At 41.7% G+C, this 27,262-nt stretch overlaps 1 protein-coding gene across 1 annotated transcript in view; it reads right to left on the reverse strand.

Annotated features, from left to right (window-relative positions):
* The window catches only part of CAMK4 (calcium/calmodulin dependent protein kinase IV), a 225,799-nt gene that overhangs the window by 73,664 nt on the left and 124,873 nt on the right, over positions 1-27,262 (reverse strand). Inside the window, exon 5 of the mRNA XM_054398040.1 lies at positions 17,041-17,113. Within this exon, the coding sequence (XP_054254015.1) occupies positions 17,041-17,113 (73 nt within the window). The remainder of the gene's footprint in view (positions 1-17,040; positions 17,114-27,262) is intronic.

Genomic DNA, 27,262 nt, shown 5'->3' on the forward strand with positions numbered 1-27,262 from the left:
GGGGCAATGCAGGCCCTTGATCTTACAGCTGCCCAAGTGGTCCAGCCCCTGTCTCTGCATGTTTGGCCAGAACATGTGAGGAGAGGTGCCAAACTCTACCTCCATGTATGTAAGAGTGAAAGTTCCTGTGATTACATCTGCTAGGTCTGGTGGGGAGAGAATAGTGTCGGGGTGGAGGGGCGGGTGCAGGCACCAGCAACTGGAACTTTAGCAGTGACCCTTGTTTTCCTAATAAGCCTTGCTTTCAAGACTCCCTCCTGCCAGTTTCTTATCTTGGAGCAGCATGTTCTGCCTACACAGTCAAAAATATTTGTGGGCCAACAGACCATTTCCCAATTAACCTTTTCTAATACATGCCATGTTAACCTGTCCTAATACAACTACATCAGTGGACAAGGTAAGGGCAATGGATGCCATCTGACATCTGCCTTTGACACAGTCCCACACAACATCCTTTTCTCTAAACTGGAGAGATACAGATTCCATGGGTGAACTCAACAGTGGATAAGGAACTGGTTGGATGGCCATATCCAAAACTATGATCAATGTCCAGACTGAGATGAGTGACAAAAGCTGTCTGTCAGAGTTCCATACTGGGACCAGAGCTGTTTGATAACTTCATCAATAATGTAAGCAGAGATTGAATGCACCCTCAGCAAGTTTTCTGATGACACCAAGCTGAGTGGTGTAGTTGACACAATTGAGGGATGGGATGTAATCTAGGGTGACCTAGACAGGCTAGAGAAGTGGGCTCAGGTTCAGTAAGGCCAAGTGCAAGGTCCTGTACCATGGTCAGGGCAATCCTTATCTATGGAGGCCAGGGGATGATAAGATTGAGAGCAGCTCTGCAGAAATGGATTTAGGCTGAGAATCTGTAGTGAAGGCATTACATGCCCAGAATTATGCCCCCAGATACCAGTTAACTTGTCCCTACATGTTCTGGTAAGTAAGGCTCAGGCACCAGCCTGTCTCCTAAGGCATAAACAACTGCATGCGCCCATCTCAATGACATGCCTATGCTCTGTCCATCTAAGGGCATAATTCTAGCTTCACCTTTTCTATAGGTGGAAGCAGGTTGTTGGCGAGTGTGCCCATTGGCTAGCTCCAGCCTCAAGAATCTGTAAGTATTACTCCATTTGTCTACTGCTTTGCTCTCTCCTTTTGCTTTCACTCGTTATGTAACTTGTGATGCGTAAGCTGTAAGTCTTCTCACATGCAAGCATACTGTAAGCCTCTGCAAATACAGAAGCCAGCCCACCAAGACACTCGAGGACCCACAAAGGAGACCCCTTTGCTGATAGCAGAACCACCCGAGAGTGAGTGAGATCAAACCCAGTCAAAAGGACTGAGGAAAGCCCCGAGAGAGGGTAAGCTAAAACCCAAAGGGAGAAGGACCAAGCCCAAGACTGACAGTCCATAATCCACTGCATCAACAAGCAGCCAAATAAGCAGAAATGCATCTTGCGTAGCCCTCCCGCTTGCGGGAGAGAACAGGAGCCGCCCACTGTAGCTGCTTCGCAGCCCAGTACCAGGGCGAAGCACCTGGGATTTCCCCAAGGGAAAGAGAGAGTAAAGATATCCTCTCCATTGAAGTCAAAGGCAAAGACTGCAGTATTGTAATTTAAATGGAAAGCAGTCTCCGAGAGAATCGGCAACGACAGCTCACCTCAAGCCAAGCCGAGGGGGAAAGCATCGCTTCACCGCATCCCCACTGAAACCCACCTACCGGGAACCACTCTCGATCGCAAGGGCTAACCACTGAAAGGACCTGGCCCTGCTGAGCCGATCCTCTGGTCAGGGAGCCGTTCCAACCTGGCTAAGGAAAGCCACCTCCCCGCAACCGCGGGAGAAGGAAACCAAACCGCCCCTGCCCACAGACCGTGGAAGGAGAAAGCAAACCTTGCCCCCCCCTCCCCCAGAGCCGGGAGGGAGAAAGAAAGTCGCCACCCAAACAGGACCAGCCTCGGGCAGATAAGCAGCAAGCCAGCATAACCCAGCAACTTGCCTCACTACACAGAGAGACAGAATGCATCTTTCATGTGTACAACACTCTGTAACATTCTATTCAAAGCACCTGTGTGCAGCCGCGTGATAGTTCTAGCTGAACTTGCCTCGTGATAACATTATAAATATCTCTATACATAGCTAGCAGCCGCAAGCATCTTGTCGAGTCTCCATCTAGTGGACAAGTGGCAGAACTGCACCCTTTCTTTCCCTTAATTAGAAATTGACTGTAAATATTATAATTGGGTATAATTGTAAATACTAAATCAGTTATGGTCTATATTATTACAACCGTGCATCCGAATCAATATATATAAAGTTATTAATCGAATACTCGTAATAATAATAAATAATAATTTTCATAATTTGTAATTTCATAATTCATAATTAATAATCACCATCCTCCATCCCTAATCCCCCTCTCCACGACAGAATCATAGAATGGTACAGATTAGAAGGGACCTCTGAAGTTGATTAAATCCGACCCTCCAGCCAAAGCAGGATCACCTAGGGGAGGTCACACAGACTGGCTTTGAAAGTATCTAATGAAGGAGACCCCACAACCTCTCTGGGCAGCCTCTTCCAGTGCTGCATCAAGTTTACAGTAAAAAAATGTTTCCTGTGCTCTGGTTTGTATCCATTGCTCCTTGGCCTATCACAGGACACCACTGGAAAGAGAGCACCATCTTCTTCTTGACACCCACCCTTCAGAAATTTATAGATATTAAAATCCCCTCTCCGTGTTCTCTTTTCCAAACTAAACGATGCAGCACGGGCTGCATCAAAAGAAGCATGGCTAGCAGATCGAAAAAGGTGATTCTGCCACTCTATTCTGCTCTGATGAGCCTCCTGATGAGTACTGAATCCAGCTCTGGAGTCCTACGCACAGAAAGGACATGGAACTGCAGGAGCGGGTACAGAGGCGGGCAAGAAAGATGAAGGCAGGAGCACCTCTCCTATGAAGACAGGCTAGGAGAGTTGGGGTTGTTCAGGTTGGGGAGAAGAAAAGCCTCCACGGATACCTTAAAGCAGCATTTCAGTATCTGAAGAAGACTTGCAAGAAGCCAGGGAAGGACAACAGTTTTAAACTACAGCAGGGTAAATCTAGGTTAGACATTAGGGGGAAGTTCTTCACAGCATGTGTAGTGAAATACTGGAAGACGCTGTCCAGAGAGGTGGTAGAGGCCCTGTGCCTGGAGACATTCAAGGTCAAACTTTATGGGTCCCTGAGTAAACTGATCTAGTTAAATATGTCCCTGCTCACTGCAGGCAGTCTGGAAGAGCCTGGATGACCTTTCAGGGCATTTGATGGTTCTATGATCTGCATAGGAAACCATGTTAAGGCTTTTATTAGTAACAATGTTCTATAATACACCTTATATCATAATGAAGGTTTAGATTAAATCTTGATTTTTAAATGAAGGACATAATTTTAAGGCTTTAAAACTGAAATCTTTTTTACTGAATGCTTTTTGGAGTTCTTTGAAGCAACAAAAAGCATGCATCAATGTGACATGTAGAAAGATACAAGAAGATCAGTGAAGCAGGCACAGTCAGAAGCAAGTAAAAAGATTGACTTGCAGCCCTGGTAGTTTATAGTACCTACGCTATAGTTGCTAGATTTAACACACTAAAATAATATCCAGAATTACCATCTTTATTACCATAAATTATGATAATAATTACATTGTATGATAATATGTTACAGATGGTGTAATGGTTCAAAGCAAAAATCAATAGGTTAAACCAAACCAAGTGGTTAATCTGTCTATTTTCCCAACACAGAAGTGAGGGAAAAACAACACATAAAAAACCCCTTTGTGTTGACACAAAGAGAGCAAGACAAGAGTTTACTGAGCAAAATCAGATAATCACAGTACAAAATGCATAATTATCTTAGCCTATTTGCAGAAAAAGCACAGCACTAAGCAGCAACAAACAGAAATAAGCAAGCCAAAAGTCCAAGCCAGAAAACTATTCCCCCATCCCTCCTCATCCTGCCACCATCACAGCGGAAGAGGCAACACTCAAATAACCTGGAACTCAAAAGCAGCAACCAGAACAGGAACAACCTGAACTTCACACCCTATAATACTTTGCTCGAACCAGTACTTTCATTTTTGAAGCTGGCACAACTGTAGCATGCTATGAATAACAGCAGCAGATTCAACTCAGCCCATGACAGATGGGAAAGTACAATAGTATAAGAAAGTAATTTTAAAGCCCAAGAAATGAAATATGTTTATGTTTTCTCCCTAACTGACAGCATACTGATTTTCTGCTGTTGCTGTTTATCATATGGACTCGGCTGGACATGATATTTAGAAAAGCATATTCTAAAAATGAAATACACTGTTTACACTCCAGCTGCCGCCCATCATTGCTATTGTAGAAGAACACAGCAGAAAATCCACCAAAATCCCCACATGCAGCACCATTCACAAAACAAGCCAGGTAATAAATCTAGAAGGTCTATGCTCCTGAAAAAGCTTCTTACTACTCATTACTTGAATAAAGGAGACACCCTGATTCTTACACATATTCCCTCTCATTATGAGGTAACAACCACCAACATGCACTCAGATCTACTGGAGTGAAGGATGAAGTGGTATTGGTTACTGAAAACATGACTTTCATTATTCACCTCTGCTAGAGTTTGGATCTTCAAACACAGAAGTCCATGAAAACCTAAACTGAAAAGGAGGAGTATCTGTAATTTAAAGCCAAGAGATTCCTTGGTTTTGTTGATAATTACTGAGAAGCATTGAAAATTGAAGTTAAAGTGTTCAGAAAGCAACTTGCAGATGCCAGCAAACTAGTATGAGAGAATCAGGTAAAACTTGTCACACAGAGACATAAAAGGCATTAGGAAATTTTAAATTTAAAAGTAGAAAACCAGACTTATTAGAAGTTCCAAAATATCCAGGGGTTGGCCAGGCTCATTAATTGTGCTTTAAACTAGGTTGGAAGTGGGGAAGGGAAAAAGCCAGGCTTACTGTTAGCAAGCCTGAGACAATTGTGGGGCAATGTGTCAGCTCCACTGCTGTCTCAGTGGAAGTAGATAACAATGAGTTGTGTGTTGGAGAAGATGCAAGGGCTAGCAGTGAGTGCAAGCTGAGGGATGGCACACCAGGGTGGGAGGTTAATAAGAGGCTCCAGCCTGTTACCTTGCAGCATGCTGAGGACACGCAAGAACTCTTAAAGTCTTACAGAGATATACCATGGGGATCAAGTAACAAGGAATCAGCACACACAGAGCTCACTGCTAGGTTGGTGGCCATGGAAGTGGCTGGAAATGGTCAGACTGCAAGAGTGAAAGCAAATAGATTAACTCCCTCCCTGAATATATACCAATGCACAGAGCATGCGGAATAAGCAGGAGGAGCTGGAGATCTGCATTAGTCTGAATGACTATGCCATCACTGAAACATGGTGGGACAGCTCCCATGACTGGAATGTTGTCATGGATGGCTATGTGCTGTTCAGGAAGGATAGACCAGCAAGACGAGGTGCGAGAGCAACTGAAATATGCTGAGTTCTATCAAGGGGCTGGGGAGGGGGGGTGGAGCAGAACTGGTTGAAAGCTTGTGGGTAAGAATTAAGGAATGTGGGAAAGGAGGTGAAATTGTTGTAGGTGTCTACTACAGACTACAAAACCAAGAGGATGTTGATGAGGCCTTCTACAGTCAACTGGAGGTAGCCTCTAGAGCAAACTCCTTAGTACTCATGGGTGACTTCAATCACCCTGATATTTGCTGGGAAGCTCAAATAGCCAGGCACAGCCAGTCCAAAAGGCTCTTGCAGTATATCAATGATAACTTCTTGATGCAGGTAGTAGAGGAGCCAACAAGGAGAGGTGCACTGCTGGACCTTGTATTAACTAATAAAGAAGGACTGGTTGAGGACATTAAGGTTCAGAACAGCCTTGGTGATAGTGGATCGTGACATGGTGGAGTAGAAGCAGACCAACAATTAGAATTACAACCCTGGACTTCTGCAGAGATAACATTGCACACTTCAGAGACATACTTGCAGAAATCCCATGGGCTAAGACCCTGGAGGGAAAAGGAAACCAAGAAATTTGGTCAGTTTTTAAAGACTACTTATTCCAAGCCCAAGTTAGGTGTGTTCCCTTGAGTAGAAAATCAGGTAGGCATGCTAGGAGACCTGGAAGGCTGAGCAAGGACCTCCTGAAGGAAATCTCAGGGATGAAAGAAACTTACAATTCATGGAAGAAGGGATTTGTCACTTGGGAGAACTGTAGAGAAGTTGTCAGGGCATGTAGGAAGGCAACAGGAAAGGCCTGGCAAAGGAAATAAAAGAGAACAAGAAGGGCTTCTTCAAATATATCATCGGACACCCTAAAAAGTCCCTCACTAGCTTTCTTGTAGGCCCCCTTAAGATACTGGAAGGTTCCTCAGAGCCTTCTCTATCTCCAGACAGTGAGGTGAATTAGGAACCGGTTACAAAATAGAGTTCAAATAGTGGTTATCAGTGGTGCCAGGTCCAGCTGGAGAGCTGTAACTAGTGGAGACCCCCAGGGATCAGTGCTGGGTCTAGTGCTGTTCAACATCTTCATCAATGACATTGATGAGGGGACAGAGCGTCTGCTCAGCAAGTTTGCTGATGACAACAAACTGGGAGGCTTGGCTGATGAAGCTGAAGGCTGTGGGCCATCCAGGAAGACTAGGACAGACTGGAGAGCTGGGCACACAGGAACCTAATGAGGTTCAACAAGGACAAGTGCAGAGTCCTGCATCTGGGGAGGAATACTAAACTGCAACAGTACAGGTTGGGAGGTGATCTGCTGCAGAGTAGCCCTGTGGAGAGGGACCTGGGAGTCCTGGTGGATAACAAGTAGACATGGGACAGCAATATGCCGTTGTGGCCAAGAAGGCCAATGGGATCCTGGGGTGCATTAAGAGGAGTGTGTCCAGCGGATCGAGGGAGGTTCTCCTCCCCTCTGCTCTGGTGAGGCCTCATCTTGAGGACTGCGTTCAATTTTGGGCTCCACCATTTAAGAGGGACAGGGATCTGCTGAAGAAGGTCCAGCAGATGGTTACAAGGATGATTAGGGGACTGGAACACGTGTCTTATGAGGAAAGGCTGAGGGACCTGGGGCTTTTTAGTCTGGAAAAGAGAAATCTTAGAGGGGATTTAATAAATGTTTATAAATATCTGAGGGTTGGGTGTCAGGAGGGAGAGGGCAGGCTTTACTCACTTACTCCCTGTGATAGGACAGGGAGCAATGGATGTAAGCTGCAGCACAGGAGGTTTCACCTCAACACAAGGGGGAACTTCTTTACTGTAAGGGTCACAAACCACTGGAACAGGCTCCCCAGAGAGGTTGTGGAGTCTCCTTCTCTGGACACTTTCAAGGCCTGTCTGGATGCATTCTTCCATGACCTGAGCTAGATTGTATGGTCCTGCTCTGGCAGGGGGTTGGGATCAATATTTGGGTCCCTTCCAACCCCTGACATCTTGTGATCCACAGCTGATGGCTTTACAGAGGATCAGTAAGGAACTGCAAGGAAATAAGAGAGGAATCTTGTTTCACTCATGCTGTCAGGGCCACAGAAATGAAGCCACTTGGATGAAATAATGGCTGACATATTATCACACTGTCTTATTATTAGTGATCAATATCAGCCAATTTAGGATCATGCCATCCTCTTGGCACATCAGAAATCTTTCCTGGGGGTAGCATAAATTCTTTTAGATTTCTTTAAAGCACAGGCAGGGAGATTCAGGTAACTTTCCATATTGCCTAATGAAAAAAAATCTATGCAAATAGCCTTTTATTAAGATTCCAATATCTAGTCAGTCCAGTACTATGAAATTGCAGACCAAACATTGCAGAAGGCTATACTAGTACTCTTGAGCAAGTTTTTTGCAAATGTCTTTCATTTCACAGGTTCACTTGCAATTTACTTTTGAACAATCAATGAATTTTTATTCTTACTATGACAAGAGTTAGGAGCAGCAAGACACATGTTGACAAGCCTGTCCTCACCTAGGTCTGCCAGCACAGCACGCTTCTGAGAAAGAAAAACACATGGCTGTGGATGGGGAGAGCTGAAGAAAGGGTGCTTCTTAGCCTTCAGCAAACCTTTTCGGAGACAAAGCAATGACTTCTGCAAAGATGCTGCTACTCTATGCCAGCTCATTGGGGAAGTAATTTCCTGACCTGTGCAGGATGCAGTCCCATGTCCTCTGGCTGTTGTGCAAGAAACTGCGTGGAGGCTTCTTGTACACAGATATATTCAGACCTTTCACACTACAGCAACTTCTCTAAAAGGCATTAAAAATCTGTAAGCTTCCTCAAACCTTAGAAAAGTCTTAGGGAATTTAATATATAACTAGATGGCTTTCAGCTGTTAGAGAAATAATGTACTGCCTGTCTGCACAGTTGTTTTGTGCATTTTTAATGAAGAGCAGTAGCTATTCATGGAGATGGCAGAGGCCCCATCCCTAGAGAGATTCAGAGTCAGGCTTGGAGGGGCTCTAAGCAGCCTGATCTAGTTGGGGATCTGGAGGTTGAACTAGATGACCTCTAGAGGTCCCTTCTGTTCCAGTGCATTTTATGATTCTACTGGTGATATTCCTGCAGTGTCAGTTAGCATTTCTCCTGCATCTATTCATGCACAGCTCTGTGGTTTTCTACTTTGATATTTCCACTAGGACAAAGGCCTCCTCAGATCTGCTATGAATCCTTCTCCATGCTTTCTGTAGCATCCAATTCCCTATCTGCCTGAGATGAACTGGGAAGAAGTCAAATCCTTGAGCCTTTAATCAGTTCTTAGAAAAAAAATTCCCTGTAAATATCAGTCTCTTGAAATAAAAATCAACTGCAGGCACTGGTATGTTGTGAGTTAAAACAAGAGATAACTAATCACTTTTGTCACTATTTCCAAATATTTTTCAAAATTATTACTGTAGTACCTTGTTTTTAGAATGAGAGAAGGACATCTTACTTAGGTAAAAGTATATTTTAAGTTGATAACAAATTAGCAAATATGATCCTGACTCTAATGCAGTATATCTGCACCATGACCATTAGTGCTTGTTCCATTTCCTCTATTAGAGATAATAGCAAATACAATACCCTCATTTCCTTATTGCTGATGGCAGCATTGCCAGACTCTTTTGACTTGTAAATCTTCTTTCCTCTGTGTGCTGCAAAATGAGCTTTGCACTTTTCTTAAAACAGGTTTCAAAAAATGTTTTTGACTAAATAATTCTGAATTAAGGTTGGTGTGATAATAAAAACACTCTACTTTCCTTATAATAAGCTAAATACATCATTAACAAGAAATCCAGTTACAACTAACAAGATAAACGAATGCAAGCTAGCAAAATCATGAGGCTACTCACTTAAAATGCCTTCACCCTCTAAACAGATTATCCAACGTATGAAACCCTCACTTAACATTGCTTCAGAAACAGCACATTTAGGACACAAAATCATTTCTCTTCCAGGCAGCGGCAGCTTTTCAATAATTTTCTTACTTAATAGTTTACCTATTTGCTTAGTTGTCCATGTGTCAGAAAGGTCTTCCTGGGACACTCATGAAGTTAAAATAAAAGGTCAAGACTATTTCCCAGCATCCACAGAGTCATCTCTATACGTGATGTGTTGCATCATCCCTCTTGAAGAGGATTCACCTTCGAGCCTCACAAACAAAATCTGAAGAAATAAATACTTTGTGCGTGGAATATATCACAAGGCAATTATTTTTGCAACTTAAAACCACAACTTACAATGCCTTAGGACTGGCACTGTTACTTCTCCCTGCAATGCATTAAATTGCATACCATGTTCATGGCAACAGACGCATTTTAGAGTCAAAGGAAGAATGCATATAGTTGCCCTACAAAACACACCTTAATATCAGTCCAATTGTTGGTCCTGTCTGCCTTCACTGACTGTAATAAGAAGGTATATACAAGCAAACAAAAAGGCTCACTCCTTATTTCATTCCTCCTCTCTGTCTGACACCCTGCCCTGATATATAAGGTTTATTATGCATATGAAGCATAATTTGTTGAAACACTTTTAAAAAATATTGTTAGAACCTCCTTATTTTGCAGTCTGCTACAATCACTACTAAAATGGATGTTAATGTTCAAAAGGCTTAAGCAAGATCACAGCAGACAGTATATGCTTCTCATTATGGAGACTATTTTTTCATGCTATGATATACTTATATGAATATAATTATTGTATAATTACAATAGCTTTATTGTGTATAATTCATATTTATACTTGTAATTTTACAACTATAAATGGCTATAAGTAGTAAAATTTTAATTATATTCACTGTAAACCACTTTGCAGTAAGCTATTCCTATGAGAGGATCCTGTTTAAGTCACTGTCTTTTACCTTGTTTCAGGACAAGACCTCACGGGGAATTCAGAACACCTGTCCATTATCAGACTTTGTTGAATTAGTTAGTACAACCACTGTATCTACGGTGACATTCCTATAATTTCTGTAACAAAGAAATGTTGCTTTGAGACTTTTGAAAGTTGCTTCACAACTTTTTGAAAGTTGCTTCACTTACATACAGATCTCCAGGCCAGGCATTTCTTTACATTCATGAAGTACAACTGCTGTATATATAGTAATCATTATGACTACTAGCATGCTGAGTGTAACACAGTAAATATATATAATTTTGTCACATCCACAAAATTAGCTTCATAGAAATAGATAAAACTGCCATTATGGAACCTTAGAATCTATTACTCAGGACATCTGTTTGATCTACAGTTTAAAATTACTTGTGTATTAGATAAGCTGCTTTGAAACTAAAAAAAAATATGTAATATAGAAGCAAGCAATTCATTTGTGTAGTTTTTTTAACTGAGAGAGTTGGCAACATATGTCCATATGTGTGGATACAGGGGACAGAGAAAACTTGGCATGTTGCATGTGACAGAGAAACAGGCAGGCAGCCCACTGAAGAAATTTCTTTGGAGTACAGCGTTGATGGGAAGCAGAGATAGATGCATGGACTGCAAAATTGTTCAGTAGGGCTGATGTGGAACCTGTCTGCTCTTCTTCTCCTCTGCTTCCAACAGCCTTTAGAATAACAAGGACTTCACAAAATAATATGCATGACATCAGTTTTCATTTACTTTGCCTAGCGATTACCACTATCAAATATGCAATTATGTCCTTGAGTATAGGGAAACCACTTGTGTGAAATGAAGGTTATAATTTCAGAAAGATGTACAAAGTTTTAACCTCTACATTAGTTTTTATTTTCAGAAAATATCTTCCAATTAAGTGAAAAAAATTAAATTAATAGTAATAAGTTCACTATTTTAATAGATGACAGAATAATTAGCACTTCACATTGATTTTAGCAAATTTATTTGAATAAAAAGCATATATTATCAGTATACTTTCCAAATTGCTCTTCAATTTATGAATAACATACTTGCAAATCATATAGCTATGCAAATTTCTTACCCACTTAAACATAATTCCAGCTGGGCATTTAACTGGAAATGGATGGAAGCATGAAACTTATTTCTGCACAACTCTGCAGAGCTTCACATGCAGAGCTTGTACAAGGCCTAATTTCACAAGACATGCAAATGTCCTTAATTTTCTTACAGTAGAAATTTGTAAGCAAGACTCTGATTCTTTAGGTATGCTGCTATGAGTGATCATAACTGAAGATACTAGCTACAGAAAGTAAACAAAGGTGATGAGTGAGTACACAAACACTGCTGTGCCTAACGTCCAGGTGGTAGATTTCCAACTCTTCATCTAAACAGATTCAAAATATTTGGCATCTAACCTAATTTGTACAGCTAAAAACTCAGTACACTTCTGTCTATGTGTCAATGACTGAATATTAAGAATGGGTTTCTTTTTTTTCCCTGTGAATAAAGTACAAAGTACTAGTAAATGATGTCAATAAATGAAGTGGACTTGGAAAATATTGGATGCCTTACTTCAGGCCCTGTTTCTGAAAAGATGAGAATTTTTAACTTGCACTAGAGACCTTGCAAAATTTCTTTGTAGTGATGGTTCTAGTACCCTAGTACCCTGGCCCAATTCCTATTGGCCAGATTGATACTGTAAGAATATTCCATAATTTGCTTTTGTAATTCTCCAGTTAATGTCACGTTCACATTTGAGTAAAAGGATTTACATTTAGGTAACTGTGTTATGTTGAGTCATATCAACATCTTATTATTCACTATTTTTTTCTAATAACAGAGCTGTGGTAACATTTAAAAAAAAAAGTGTCTCTTTAATAAAGGTTTTTGAGAAACACAGCAGAACTTGAATATAGAACAATTTGAATTTTAAGTTAGTTTGCTACAGTTATCTTTAATATATACTCATTTGCCCCTAAAATCTCTGAAACGGAATAAATGCCAAAAGATTCTCTATATGCAAGGCAGTTTTAAAATTTAGGGTTCCATTAAACATACTGGTTCACTAAGTCATATGTAACTGCGTTAGTTTTATGGGAAGTTCACAAGATGGACCAAATACTAACAAAAATATAAAAGCTACACAGAAAGTTCTTCATATGTCTCTGTGAAGATTTCCAAACAAGACCACAGAAGGCCAATGGATTACATCTCTGAAGACAGTTCTGAAAAAATACTATGGGACCTAATATGGATTGCTGGACCCACCTGCTCCTTTTTCTTCACAACTTACATCCCTACCACAAAATGGAAAATAGCTCATGTCAAAAGGCACAGGGGTACACAACACTCGTGAATTGCCAAGATCAAAAGCCACCATGTTCTTCACCGCATCACTACTAAACACTGAAAACCAAGCATAGGTTCTTAACTTTGAATGTTATTTCAAAAATCCTTTCCCCTGGTGTTTATCTTGAAAAGGACTGGACAGAAGCCAACAGTGTTATAAAATTATCATTCCTCCTTGGATGAAGAGCACTTAGCAGTGCCAACACTAGAGTTACTGCAAGCCATCATTTCAAGCCAGGCTGAGTATGTGGCTGGTCATACAGAAGAGTATGTTTTTCTCTTTATCCTTCTCAACAAGTCAAGAGAAAATATTGCCCAGTTGCAAAGGGTAGAAAAGGTTCTTAGTTTTGGTTTGTTCTTGTCTTACTATCCAAGGTGATCAAGGGAGGACAGCTCCACTTTGAAGAAGTTCACTTTTTTTATGTCTTTCAGGGAAATTAAAAGATTTTTATCTCATATTCCTCTTCCTTAGGAGTATTATCTAAACACCAGCAGCTGACACTAACAGCTACTATGCAGAAACCCAGAAACATGAAGAAACCCAGCTTTGTACCTATTCTGTTTTTTCCTCACGGACCATAATTTTTAGGATACGAGACAGACATCTAGGAAGTTGTGGAGAACGTGCCCCAAACCTCCCTTTGCTTTCCCCCTTGCCTTTATGAGTTTGAATGGGGAAACTGGAAAGGCATGAAAAGAGCCAAAAATGTGCCCTTATTCCTGCTGCAGGCTGGGTTCTGCCTTGCCCCGTGCCAAGTGAAATTCCCACACTGTTAATGCCATGCTGGGATGCCATAGGCTGAGTAATTTCTGCTCAGTATTTATGCCACTGGACTCATTTCTCCTAGGAAGGTATTAAATTGGAGTGATCTGAAAATGCAGGGGCTTCTTTGTGATTCTGCTACTTGGATCCTGTTTCCTTTGTGCTGGACAAAGCTGCCATAAAGCTGCTGCTTCCTTGCTGCATGTGGGAAACACGCTGGGCTGGGTAGCACACCTTTGCTGTCAAAAGCTGCGCCCTCCTGAGTTTTACTTGGGCTTCGCGGGAGCCATTTTCACTTTGTGCATTCTGCACATGGATTATATTTGCAGTTTTGGCGGCCAGGAAAACCACAAGAAATTCTCCACCCTCACGGCACCATTTTTCATGAGTGAATTTGGCTCTTTTGACTTTATTTCCTAGATTTTCTGGGGATTCTGCATGCCGCTTATATTGGGGGAAAAGCCATCTTGTGTCTTGTCCTTTTCCAATTTTCTGAACTTTCTAAATTGTTTGTAATTATTAATATTCTCCTATTGTGATAAATATCTCCCTACCGAATACCCAAATCCATAAATACACAACTAGTTTTGTATATAGCATGGGGGAGGATTTTTCCTGGATCAATAAATAATTATATTTTTATAATCCCATTTCAGACATAATTATTAAATATTAATAACCATGACAGAAGTGCATGAAGCAAGTTGTGGTGAGAGATGGACATTAGGGAGCAGACTGCTGCTGTGAAGTTACATTAGTTTCCAGTCACAGTTGCTCTATCAAGAGCAAACTATCTGCCAGAGATGAACACCATGTTACAAAAAATCAGTCAGGAGAGAGAGAATCCGTTACATCCACACTTTCACTTCATGTGGCAATAAGGTGCCCCATAATCATGTCCTCAACCTGCAGCATGTTTGACATTAATGAAGTGCAGAGCTGCCCAACACATTATATGGCCAAGAGTAAAACAAACAAAACCCAAGTAAGTATAAAGAAATGTGGCAGGTAAAATAATGTATCTTACACAGTCCATTTTCTGTGACATCATAACTGATAATCTTATACAGAAAAGATATACTAAGGACTTTGTGTTTATGTTTCATCCATTAAAAAGAGGGCAACAAATATCCCAAGTTCTGCTTCACTACAAAAATCATCTCCTGAATGTCTTGGGCCACTGGCACCAATTGCTCTGAACTTCTCCCACCTCAGAGACAGGGGTATCAATATCACATCTCCCTGAAAGTTCAGGTTTCTGTGGGCAATCCTTATCTCTCAAGCAAGCTTAAAGCTAACAGTGCTCCACACCACTTCCGTAACAGGACAGCTGAAGAATTCGTGCAAAGAAAGAAAACTGTAAATTTTCTGTATTATGGTTTTCCCTGCCTGAATTACCATTAAAGTAATACAGAATTTCTGATCCATATTCACAACCTTTTTTCTTCTAAAAAAAGAGAACATATTCAAACATCCTCATTATACATTTCCTCAATTACATTGTAAATGGTGCTCTTAACACAGATAGGTCTTGTGACTGTTTTGAATTCAGTGTTTATCTGCTTCTTCTTTTAAGATGTTGCCATGCAAGTTTCCCAGAATGAAAAGTGTTCTGAAGCACAAGCGTACAATCTAAAAACCAACAATCTCTGTGCTTTTCTGCCTGTTCCTTTTGGCAGGTTAGAAGGAAAATGGCAAAAGCTGACTATGCTGTCAGGGAACACAATAAAACACAACACATTCCTTTGCACAGTATTGCAGATGGAGCAGTAAGTTCCTTCTTGTCTTACATTATCAAGCATTGGCTCTTTTCCTATCAGCTGCACACTCAATGAACACACTGAATCGAGCCTAAAACTGCAAGTCACTGAAATACCACTTTTGAGCCAACATTTTGAAAATCTGACAAAATTTGGCATTTCCCCTTCTCTGACCTCCACTCCTTGCAATGGAAAAGCAGAGATTGATGGGTTTGGACAGCTTTAGATCAGAACAGTTGCTGTTTCCTAACCATACCTTGAACAACACTCATGCAAAGAACAGATTCAGAAAACCACTCCCTTCTGCCAGAGGGAGAGGGAAAACGATTCATCAGGGAATGGGGAGCAGGGAATAACTGAAGGTGCAAATGTGTCCTCTATTAAAACAGAAATTTTTGCAAAATGTTTGGAAGAGAGGAGGTTAGTGTTCTTCGATACCTAAAAATCAAAACCTAAACACCTAAATTCCTTCTCTTATATGCAGTATTCCTAAATTTTCTTAATATATTTTAAAGGTCTTTATCCTGTGTTGTAATACTTTATCTACTATCACACATGCTATTATTGGCCAGATCAAAGTTCATTGAAATTAATTGAAACATTCAGTCCAGATACACCCTCTCAAATCTGCAAGTGGATAAGTGCTCACTCTCTGCAGGCACAGCTAAGAATTCAATGCTCACTGTGAATTGAAGGTGACAAGGAATTGTGTGCAGGCACACAATGAAGACTGATGTGGTAGAAAATTGAAATATAAAATAGAAATTAGAACAGAGGGTGTCCCACATATAACTTCAGAAAAATGTTCCTATCTAGCTAACATAATGGCCAGTCATAAGAAAACAACATACTATAAAATGTGATGGGGTACTAACTTAAGAGACTGCTGGCTGAGTTCAAAACTACATATAGAAGAAATGCTAGTAACTACTCAAATTACAAAAAGTATTTCAAATTAAAATATAATGAAAAGACTAATTTAACCCTCAAGAAGAAACCTATCACTTTGACACTGATGTAGAGTAGGCAAAAAGGAACATAGTTTATGTTTAGTGACAAATACAAGATTTAGAAAGTACACATTAAAAAGTCAGTGCAATTTTCATAAGTTTGTTTAGCTGAATAAAAGTAAATATCTCTTACAGGAAAAGTTTGTATTTTTTTCTGACTAATATTGCCAGGATTATTTGAATTCCATAGCATCAGTAACTCATTCTGTAAGCCAGGCAGTTCAAGACATCTGCATAAGAAAATTAACTAATTACAAAAAAAATAGAAAAACTGCAAGAAAACATGCAAGAAAACCACACTGTATAAAACTGATCCTCTGAGAAAGAGAGAAAGGACAACGATATGTCAAGAAAGTCTGTCCTCTAACGCATCACCTCTCAGGAATGAAATTCACCATGTTGTATCATGTCAGCTAGTACCAAAACTCCCTTACCTGTTCCGAACAGCACAGCAAAGAGCTAAAAGGATGATCATGGGTTTGCCCTAGTTTTGTATGTGCTTTTTATCTTAAGAAAGAAGCTGTCTTCCAGCTTGAAGAACAATGGAGCATTAAATGTATTGACAACTGTCATTCCAAGTCACGTCTTGACATTCAGAATAACACTAGCTTCAAAAAATCAATATGCAATTAATTATAGGAGGGAACTTGTGAGGACTGTCTTCAATGAACTCTGATTCTTTCACATATAAATATTTATTGAGCTACTGTAGGTGAAAAGTTAGGTGCTGAGAACATGATGCTAGATAATACTCACAGCAACTGCCTCCAGGATTTGTTTAACAGCATCAGCAGCATCTCGTTCACTGTAGTAACCTTTTTCCACAATCCTACAGAAAAATCAAAAAAAGAAACTGTTTGCAATTATGTATGATGGTAAATAAATTGTGCAGGTTTCATAAATTAGCTAGAAAACAATCACATATGACCAGGACTCTGGAGTGCCACCTAAGGAAGAGAAAACAAGCCTTTTGAAGTACAGATAATCTTTGATTCCCATTTAAATGAAAATCTGGATATAAAGTATCAACTAGGTAAGAAGTCCAAATGCACACACACTTGGTTGAAAGGTTTTGGAATTTTCTAAAATTTAGGGAATCTGAATTACCCTCAGATAAAACAAGGTATCCCTTAGGAACTGCTTTTTCACTTCACAACTTAAGCTCAATGCCCACCTAGTTAGTTATTAAACAACATCACAGTGATACATGCACACAGATCTGAATTAGGTTAACCTGTTTTGACAGGGCAGTTGGATTTCATCCCCTTCCAGCCCCTACCATACTGTGGTACTGTGAGATGCAGTGAATTATTCAAGAGAAAGCATTGGTGCAAAAATATGTTAGCTTCAAATTATCCCTCAGCTGCAATAGGCTGACCAATATCCTTTTTTCCCTCTCCAGTAGAATACTGGGGGCTCAATAGTCAAAGAAACATGTTTTCATTAAAACTTTTTTTTTCTTCTTAATGTAAATAGCCAGTAGGCTATGCTTATTTTGTATAGATGACATGTAACAGATTGATTTTGTAAACATGCTGACTATATGCAACTTATGGTGAGTTCATTAACATTTATGAGTTCTGAAGATCCTGCAAACCTGGTTTTCTATCTCCCTTTGCTTTTAAATAAATTCATTCAGCCCAAACCTGTAACTTTCTTCTTTAATAACATTACTTCCCTGGAAACTTACCATGATAAAGCATTAAGAAAGAAAACACTTTTCTATGTTAAAGTAATGTTCTGAAGTGGTGTGTTTCAACATGTTGTATGCAATCCTGTATAGAAAGGACAGTAAGGGTTAATTAAGATTTCTTGGTTGGTCTCCCCTGTGACCTGAGCTAGATTGTACAGTCCTGCTCTGGCAGGGGGTTGGACTCAATGATCTGTTTGGGTCCCTTCCAACTCCTGACATCCTGTGATCCCGTGATCCTCTGATCCTCTGAATAGCCCCAACTCTTTCAGTCTGTTCTCACAGGAGAGGTGCTCCAGCCCTCTGATCATCCTCGTGGCCCTTCTCTGGACATGTCCTAGCACCTCCAGATCCATAATAATGGTTCCAGAACTGGATGCAGTACTCCAGGTGGGGTCTCACCAGAGCAGAGGGGAAGAATCACCTCCCTTGACCTGCTGGCTATGCTTCTCTTGATGCAGCCCAGGACGTGATTGGCTTTCTGGGCTGCAAGTGCACACTGACAGCTCATGTTGAGTTTCCCATCCACCAGCACCCCCAAGTCCCTTTCTTCAGGGATGCTCTCAAGCCAGTCCCAAGCCCAGCTGCTTGGGATTGCCCAACCCAGCAGCAGAACCTTGCATTTGGTCTTGTTGAACCTCATGAGGTTATCATGGGCCCACCTCTCCTAGCTGGGCTGCCCGTCCAGGTCCCTCTGGATGGCATCCCTTCCTTCCAGCATGTCTGCTGCACCACATAGCTTGGTGTCATCAGCAGACTTGCTGAGGGTGCACTGAATGCCACTGTCCATGTTGCCAACAAAGATGTTGAACAAGACTGGTCCCAGAACTGATCCCTGAAGAACTCCACTTGTCACTGGCCTCCACCTGGACATGGACCCACCAACAGCCACTCTCTGGGTGCGGCCATCAAGCCAGTTATTTATCCACTGAATGGTCCACCCAGACTTTATCAGCTTGGAGACCAGGATGTGGTGCAGGACAGTGTCAAAGGCTTTGCTCAGGTCCAGGTAAATGATATCAGTTGCTCGGCCTTCATCTATTAATGTTGTGACCTTGTCATGGAAGGCCACCAGGTTTGTCAGGCAGGATTTGCCCTTGGTGAACCCGCACTGACTGTACCAAATCACCTCTTCATTATTCTTGTGCCTCAGCAGTGCCTCCAGGAGGATCTGCTCCATCATCTTACCAGGTACAGAGGTGAGACTAGGAGGGGTCTATAGTTCCCTTTTTGAAAAGGGGGGGTTATCTTTCCCCTTTTCCAGTCAGTGGGTACTTCCCTGGACTGTCATGACTTTTGGAATAAAATAGAGAGCAGTTTAGCAACCTCATCCGCCAGTTCCTTCAGCACCCCTGTGTGTATCTCATTGGGTCCCATGAACTGCCATTGCAGGGCAAAACATCATATGAATGTTCATTTAAACAGAGTCAGCAGAAGATAGAAATCTGCACAATGTATATAGCAAGGATCTATCACCAACATACTAATGCTCTGTTTAAGCCACCTAAGAGTATTTTTACTACTGTATTAACTGCATAGAGCATTTCACCCTCACAGGCTGAAAGGTCACGTCTTTGACCTGAAAGTTCTGGGGGTTTTTTTACCATATTGATTTTTTAATTAATATGGTTATTAATTTATGAATTATGAAAATATGAAATAGGAAAATTATTATTTGTTCATATTTAAAAATTATTAATAACTCTGTATCAATATTTATATGCAGATTCTAGTGCACAATTGTGGATATATCCCAGAAACTGGCACAGTTTAACAATTTTGAACCCAATTAGAAAAACACACAAGGGTCATTCAATTAAGAACCAAGAGTTGCAATTCCACTGTTTGTCCACTAGATGGCAAGTCGACAAGAAGCTTGGCAGCTGCTTATACAGCAAGGGAGGCAAAATGTCAGTCACGTACAATTAAGGAAACCTGTCAGAGACTTAAATAATTATGATCATGAATTATGACTCTGGACATGGCCAGGGAGGCTGCTTCATAAACCTTAGGTTACAGTATCACATGAGCTAAGGCATGGGGATGTTAAGGAGCATCATATCTGGTGCTAAACTCGTGAACACTGAAAAGATACACAGTTTCTCTTGTAGCTAAGCTGGTTGCTACACTACGGCTATGCTGGCTGTCTACAATGGCTACGGGGAAAGGGACTTGACGGGGGCTGCAGCTGCTGTGGCTGCTGAGGCTCAGAGGCTTGCAGAGAATTGGCACTGGCTCCCAGGGGCGGTTCCTCCAGATGCGATGGTGGGGGCAGCTTTCTCCTCCCGTAGCTGTGTGAGCTGTAGCTGGAAGCTAATGCAGCGTAGACTTCTGCCACTTGGGCAGATTCCCCTGGAATGGGCTTGGGCAGCTCCCTTGGTGCCGCGATCCCTTCGGGGTCAGCAGGGTGATGTGGGGGAGCAGTTCCCCTTCCATGGCTGCTTGAGAGTGTGAGGGGGTGGCTCGGAGTGGTGTGGGCTTTCTCCCAGCTCAGCTTGAAATGAGTGAGAGGAACCGAGTTCCTCTCTGTTGCAATTGATTCCTGTTTCTAGGGTTATGCGGCAGTTCTTTGTGAAGCTACATGGGATGCTCACAGATGGTCCTGGTTCTAAATTACCCTGGGTCAGCTTTCAATTTAATGGGCTGTGAAGAGGTGGTGGCTCCTCCCCCCTGCGATTGCAGGGTCCGTCTTTGCAAGCAGGCACACAGGGGGCTTTGTCTTGCAAGTCCGCGGCTTGTGGCTATAGCAGACTACGTTAGGACTTGCCGAAGGATTCAGGCTAGTCTTCCCCGCAACTGGATAAGGCTTACCATTGGGGTTTAGCCCCTTTAAGACACGGTGGCTGCTCTTCCTACCGGTGGGACTGGGAATAAAATGCTAAGCTGTAGTTGTAGCAAAGCGAAGGACTCTTTGTGGGCTTCCAGGTAAACTGAGGCACGTCTGCTCTTCCCAGATTGTTAGCTTCTCCCTGGACTGCAAGAGGCTGGCAGTACGCATGCACGTGGACAGAGCTTTATAGCAGAAGCAAGAGCAAGGAGCAAGGAGTGACTTGTTTACAATTTGGGGAATATTTATATGTTACTCAAGGCTTGGATTTGGCCAACAGTTGACCTTGGTAATACCTTTTAACTTATGACCAAGCATGTTGCTAGAATTATGCCTAAACTTGGAACGGGCACAAGCATCTCATGAGCATCCTGTAAGGTGGGTGCATGATACTGTTTCTCCCACAGAAAGCAGGTTGGGTTGTTTACCCTGGCTGGCTGATGCCTGTTTGGTTTTTTTGGTGTTTGTTTGGGTTTTTTGTTTGTTTTTTTTTTGTTTGTTTGTTTGTTTGTTTGTTTGGGGGGGGTTTTTTGGGTATTTGTTTTGTTTTGGTTTTTTTGTTTACTTGGCTCTGGGCTGAGCATCCAGTCCAGAAAGGAGGGGGAAGGGGGGATGTGAGCAAAACATGTTGGGACAAGTTTTGGCAATACTTGAGGCATAATTCTGGGCATAGGTTGACCTTCATGGCAAATTTTCAAAGCCCCTGAAAGCATAGATGTCTAGAAACACAAACTATGATGCCTATGAGACTTTCCATAAACTGACCTGCAAGGTGATACAAATAAAGGGGTAAGAAGGTTAGAAACTAATTAAAATCTAAGTTATTTATTAATTTGGCCCTGCCTCCTACATAATTATATACAAAAAGTTTATAAAGGTTTGGTATTCGATTGAGAAATATCTTCACAATAGGAATGGTTATAAATTGTTTGAGAACAGTGTTTGGAAAGAGGTAAGCAGTAAATATTACCAGCTAACAAAAGGAGGGAAGTTCCCAGAGACTTTAGGAATATATCAATTACTCATAATGCTGCTTGCTGATTCTGGGAATTCCTCTTTTTGTCTCTTTTTATCGGAAAATTCTCCTGAACTGCTGCTGCTGCTTGTAATCCGAGTATGTCTGGGGCAAAGACCCGAGAGAGAAGAGCTCATGCTCTGCACCTCACCTGTTTTATCAAGTCAGGCTAATTTTTGTGCCACACGTTACCAAAAAGCATGTCTGAAGCTGAAACAAAAGGCTGGAAACTGATAACCATCAGTTCTCTGCCTAAACATTCCCAGACTTGCCTGAGCAAGGGGTCTGTCCCTGGCACATGGCTTGGGTGAAGAGCCCATGTGAATTCACCAATCCACAGGCCTGAGAAGGGGAGAGATCTCCCCTGGCTCCATTCATCCCAGCTTCTGTCTTTCCCCCCATTCTGTCTTTTTTGGGGGGGAAGGAAGCGGTCGGGTTTTATATGTACTGCCACAAAAGGATGCAAGCCAGTTTTACAAAATAATGCCTAAAATCTCTACGAAGCAGGAGAGCAAGAAGTCTATAGCATCTGATGTCAAAAGTTGCTGGAAAGACCTTCTGTCTTATGTTCCTGAAAGAGACTCTGCTTGTGGCAAGAATGGTATACTTCCCTCCCTGCCACTTCCACAGTTATGCAGTTTCTTTACATCAGTTCTCAAAAATACCTGACTCATATTGAGATACTTTCAATGCAACTCCTTACAGCTTTACAAAAGCTGACAAGAAAGGTGTTGACTAATGCATGTACAAAGAGCACTACTACTTGTTCATTAGAAGATTAAGTGTAATGTGAAACATTCCAAAGACAATAACCCACCATATATCTTTTTACACATATTGGTATGTAACAAGTAAGGCACTGCAGAAGTCTATAGCCTGTAAAGAGATTTCTAAACAGCTGCAATTATTTTAACTTATCAGTCATTGTGTTCACAGACAACTAAGTCTACTTATGGGGCATCAGCAATACCAAGCAATCCCTCTCAAGCAGGAGTTTGTCTATTTAATCATGACTTCTTGACTGTATAATTACTTAGTGCTATTTCCAGTAAGTTTTGGGGTTTCTTGCACCTCTTAGCTACCAACCCATATGCACTCTTTAAGTCTTCTGCATTTTCTTACCTCCAGCCATTCTTCTGCTTCGGTCATAAGGGAGGGCTTTACTTTAACTTACCACTACAAGGATACATTACACTTGAAAGATTTCTGTTTAGTTATTTTAGGCTGGATTATTCTCCTCTGGTAGATTCCATGGTGAGATCCGATCTTCAGTGACTCCCTTGCTCGAGTTTTTATTTTCCCAAATATATTGGACTGGTTTCCTCCTCTTTTTTAATTCAAATAAACTCTTCAGCATCAGCCAGCAGGTTTCTGTCTGTAGCACCATAAGCATTTCTTACATCACAGACCTCATCCCCTTCCCTTTTCTCTGCTAATATTTTGGGTATTAACTTGCTCCTCTGACCACACACAAGAGCCACCTGAAAACACTGTCTTTGATTTACTGGACTCCATTTATTAAAGACATTCACAAAAATCATTCTGTTAAGCTTACAATCTTCAGTAGGGCATGGGAGATTGGAATAAAATTTCAAATTCAGTCAAAAGTCAGTAAAAACAAAAACTGTATTTGGCTAATTTGACCCTCTGCTTTCAAACTGCCATAGAGTTTGGAGCATATTCCACAGTGCATGTCAGGAAAAAGGCAAGCATCATGGGTTTGTGGCTGGCAAAGTGCTGCACACAGGCTGATCTGCCAGAAGCATGTCTGGTTTAATTCCACTACTACTCAGAAATAAAGCCCCTGGGAATGGCTACCCTGCCCACAATCTGAGTCCAATAGCTACAGCATGACCTTGTGCACCTGACCTGAGAAATGCATGAGGCAGAAAGTTTTAAGTTTCAACAAGATTTGAATCTCTATGATTTTCCAACACATGTGACTAAGATCAGAGAAATATAGTGCAATACAGTTATAATTCCATTTACATTTCTCCGTTCATCCAACATCTAATTTTACAGTATAGTAACCTAGTACTTGTTTGTTTGTTTTTTTTTCTTCAAATAGAAAATCACAGGGGGGAAGAAAAGAGACATACCTTAATTATCACAGTATCACAGTATATCAGAGGCTGGAAGGGACCTCAAGAGATCATTGGGTCCAATCCCACTGCCAAAGCAGGATCACTTAGGGTAGCCCACACAGGAATGCATCCAGGTGGGTTTTGTAAGTCTCTGGAGAAGGGGACTCCACAACCTCCCTGGGCAGCCTGTTCCAGTGCTCCATCACCCTCACTGCAAAGAAGTTTCTCCTCGTGTTTAGGTGAAATCTTCTATGCTCAAGTTTGAATCCATTGTTCTTTGTCTCATCACTGTGAATCACTGAAAAGAGCCTGGCCCCATCCACTTGACACCCACCCCTCAGATATTTATAGACATTGATGAGATCCCATCTTGTAGGAGATAGTCCAGAGTCAGGACATGGACTCAATATGAGTTAAAGTCCTGCTCAGCCAGAGTCAAGACACAGGCCCAATATGAGTTCAGAATCTTCTCATTTATTATTATAAGACACAGGCTTTTATAGTATTATGTGCTGTCCACGTGAATAACATTAGCTCGCTATTGGCTAACATACATTGTTCACGCTCCTGTTACTGTACGCTGATTGGAATATGGTATTGGCAATGTTTTTCTGCCTTGCAGTTCCAACACCTGGCTTCACCTCCTGTTTACTGCTCTGCCAAGCTTTCTCTTATCAGCCTCTCAAGGACATGTCAGCCTGTTTATAGTTAGTTTAGCATGGATTGTGCAGCTCATGGCCTTTTGTCTTCTGGCCATTTCTCTACACCCTCTCAGTCTTCTCAAGACTAAATAGCCCCAGGAATCTCAGTTTCTTTTCATATGGGAGATGCTCAAGTCCCCTAATCATCCTTGTGGCTCTCCTCTGGATTCTTTCCAGCAGTTCTCTGTCTTTCTTGAACTGGGGAGCCCAAAACTGGATGCAGTATTCCAGGTGTGGTCTTACCAGGGCAGAGCAGAGAGGTAGAAGAACTTCCCTAGACCTGCTGGACACACCTTTCTTGATGCATCCCAGGATCCCATTGGCTCTCTTGGCCACAAGAGCACATTGTTGTTCCATGGAGAACTTGCTGTCCACCATCACTCCAAGGTCTTTCTCTGTGGAGCTGCTTTCCAGCAGGGCAGCTCCTAACCTGTACTGGTGCATGTTGTTATTTCTCCCCAGATGTAGGACCCTGCACTTGTCCTTATTAAACTTCATGTGGTTTGCCTGCACCCAGCTCTCCAGCCTGTCCAGATCTCGTTGGATGGCTGCACAGCCTGATGGGATGTCAGCCAACCCCCCCAGTTTTGTATCATCAGTGAACTTGCTGAGGGGTACTCTCAATCCCCTCATCCAGGTCATTGATAAAGATATTGAACAAAATTGGACCCAGTACTGATCCCTGGGGGACACCACTTGCCAACTTGGAGCCAACTTCTTTGTATTTTTCTCCACTTTACAAATCAAGGAAAAGATTACATTCTTAACTTCCTGTCAATGCCTAAGCAGTACAGGAAAGAAAACCAGCAATTATCTCACTACAAGAATCAAGAAAAATCAAGGAGATGCTTGAGACAGCCCTCTTAACCACAGCATGTGGAAGACCAGCCTACCCTCACTCACGCAACTATATGGTCATAAGGATAGAATACTACTCTAATTATTTACATTAAACATATTACATAAGAAGTACACAGATGAAATCATTGTGAATTTACACTTTATAGTGAGAAATCTCTAGAAGTATGGGACTGTATTTCAGGAGAGCAATAAAAAAATAACTATAGAATTATTGTGCAATGCCCATGACTCATCCACTGATGTTGCATGTGAGTAGCATGCACTGACAAGCCAATTACAGCTTATGTCACATGCAGTTAAATTTACAGTTATTCAGTAGTCTAGAACTCAGACTTACTGAGCATACAGAACTAATTGTAGCAGGAATAAATGAAAATACATACTTATTGTGAAAGAAGACCATTTCTTTCTAAAGATACTCTGCTTTAAGACATAAACCTGGTTATTAGTCAGTAAGGAATAGAACTGAAAGAAGATTACCTGGTAGTTTAGGTCTTGTAATAACACTGAGTGAATCCTCCCTGGAACAGTTTAAGTAAGCAAATGCTAGGTAGGTGCGCTCACCTGAGACCAATAAGACTTCTTTACAAGGATTTTTTAGTTTCAGCATGCAGATTAACAGATACCTCATTACCTTAGAGACTTCATTGGTATACCCTCTCTCTCCTTTTGCATTTGACTTTACTTTTAGATGTGGTTTTGCCACTTCAGAAAGGTTCCGCCACCACAATCCTCCATGCTGGAGAATTTTGCCTTGGTGACTTTGCCAAGTCAGCATGGATTCATGAAGTGTGGGTCCTGCTTGACCAACCCATTCTCCTTCTATGACAAGGTGACCTGCTTAGCGGAAGAGGCTGTGGATTTCAGTAAAGCATTTGACACTGTCTCTCACTGCATCCCCCTCAAGAAATTGGCTGCTCATGGCTTGCATGAGTCAAAACTTCACTGGGTAAAAATCTGGCTGGTCACAAGTGGTGTTTCCCAGGGCTCAGTACTGGCACTGATTTTCTTTAATATCTTTATCAATGATCTGGGTGAGGAGATTGAGGGCTCCCTGAGTATGTTTGCAAATGACACTAAATTGGGAGGTAGCATTGATCTGCTTCAGGGTAGGAAGGCTCTGCAGAGGTACTTGGACAGGCTGGAATGGGCCAAGGACAGCTGTAGGAGATTCAACAAGGACAAGTGCTAGGTCCTAAACTTTGGTCACAACACCACCATGCCATTCTACAGGATCCCAAACCTGTGGCTGGAAAGCTGCCCAGCAGAGAAAGACCTGGGAATGTTGATCAACAGCCAGCTGAATATGGGCCAGCAGTGTGGCCAGGTGGCCAAGGCCAACAGCATCATAGCCTGTATCAGGAACAGTGTGACAAGCATTATCAGGGAAGTGATTGTCTTCCTATACTTGACACTGGTGAAGCCACATTTAGTACTGTGCTCAGTTTTGGGGCCCTCAATACAAGAAAGACATTGAGTTGCTGGGGTGTGTCTAGTGAAGGTCAATAGATCTAGTAAAGGGTCTGGAGAACAGGTCTTGTGAGGAGTGGCTGAGGGAACTGGAGTTGTTTAGTCTGGAAAAAAAAGAGATGAGGGTAGACCTCCTTTCTCTCTGTAACTACCTGGAAAGTACATTGAAGCCTGATGGGTATTGGCCTCTTCTTCTTAGTAACAAGTGACAGCATGACAGAAAATGCTTCAAGTTTCACCAGTGGAGATTCAGATTGGATATTTGAAGCAGCATCTTAAGTGAAAGGGTTCTCAAACACTAGAATAGGCTCCACAAGAAGGTGGTGGGAT

The sequence above is a fragment of the Indicator indicator genome, chromosome Z (assembly GCF_027791375.1).
Source record: "Indicator indicator isolate 239-I01 chromosome Z, UM_Iind_1.1, whole genome shotgun sequence".
Classification (NCBI taxonomy): domain Eukaryota; kingdom Metazoa; phylum Chordata; class Aves; order Piciformes; family Indicatoridae; genus Indicator; species Indicator indicator.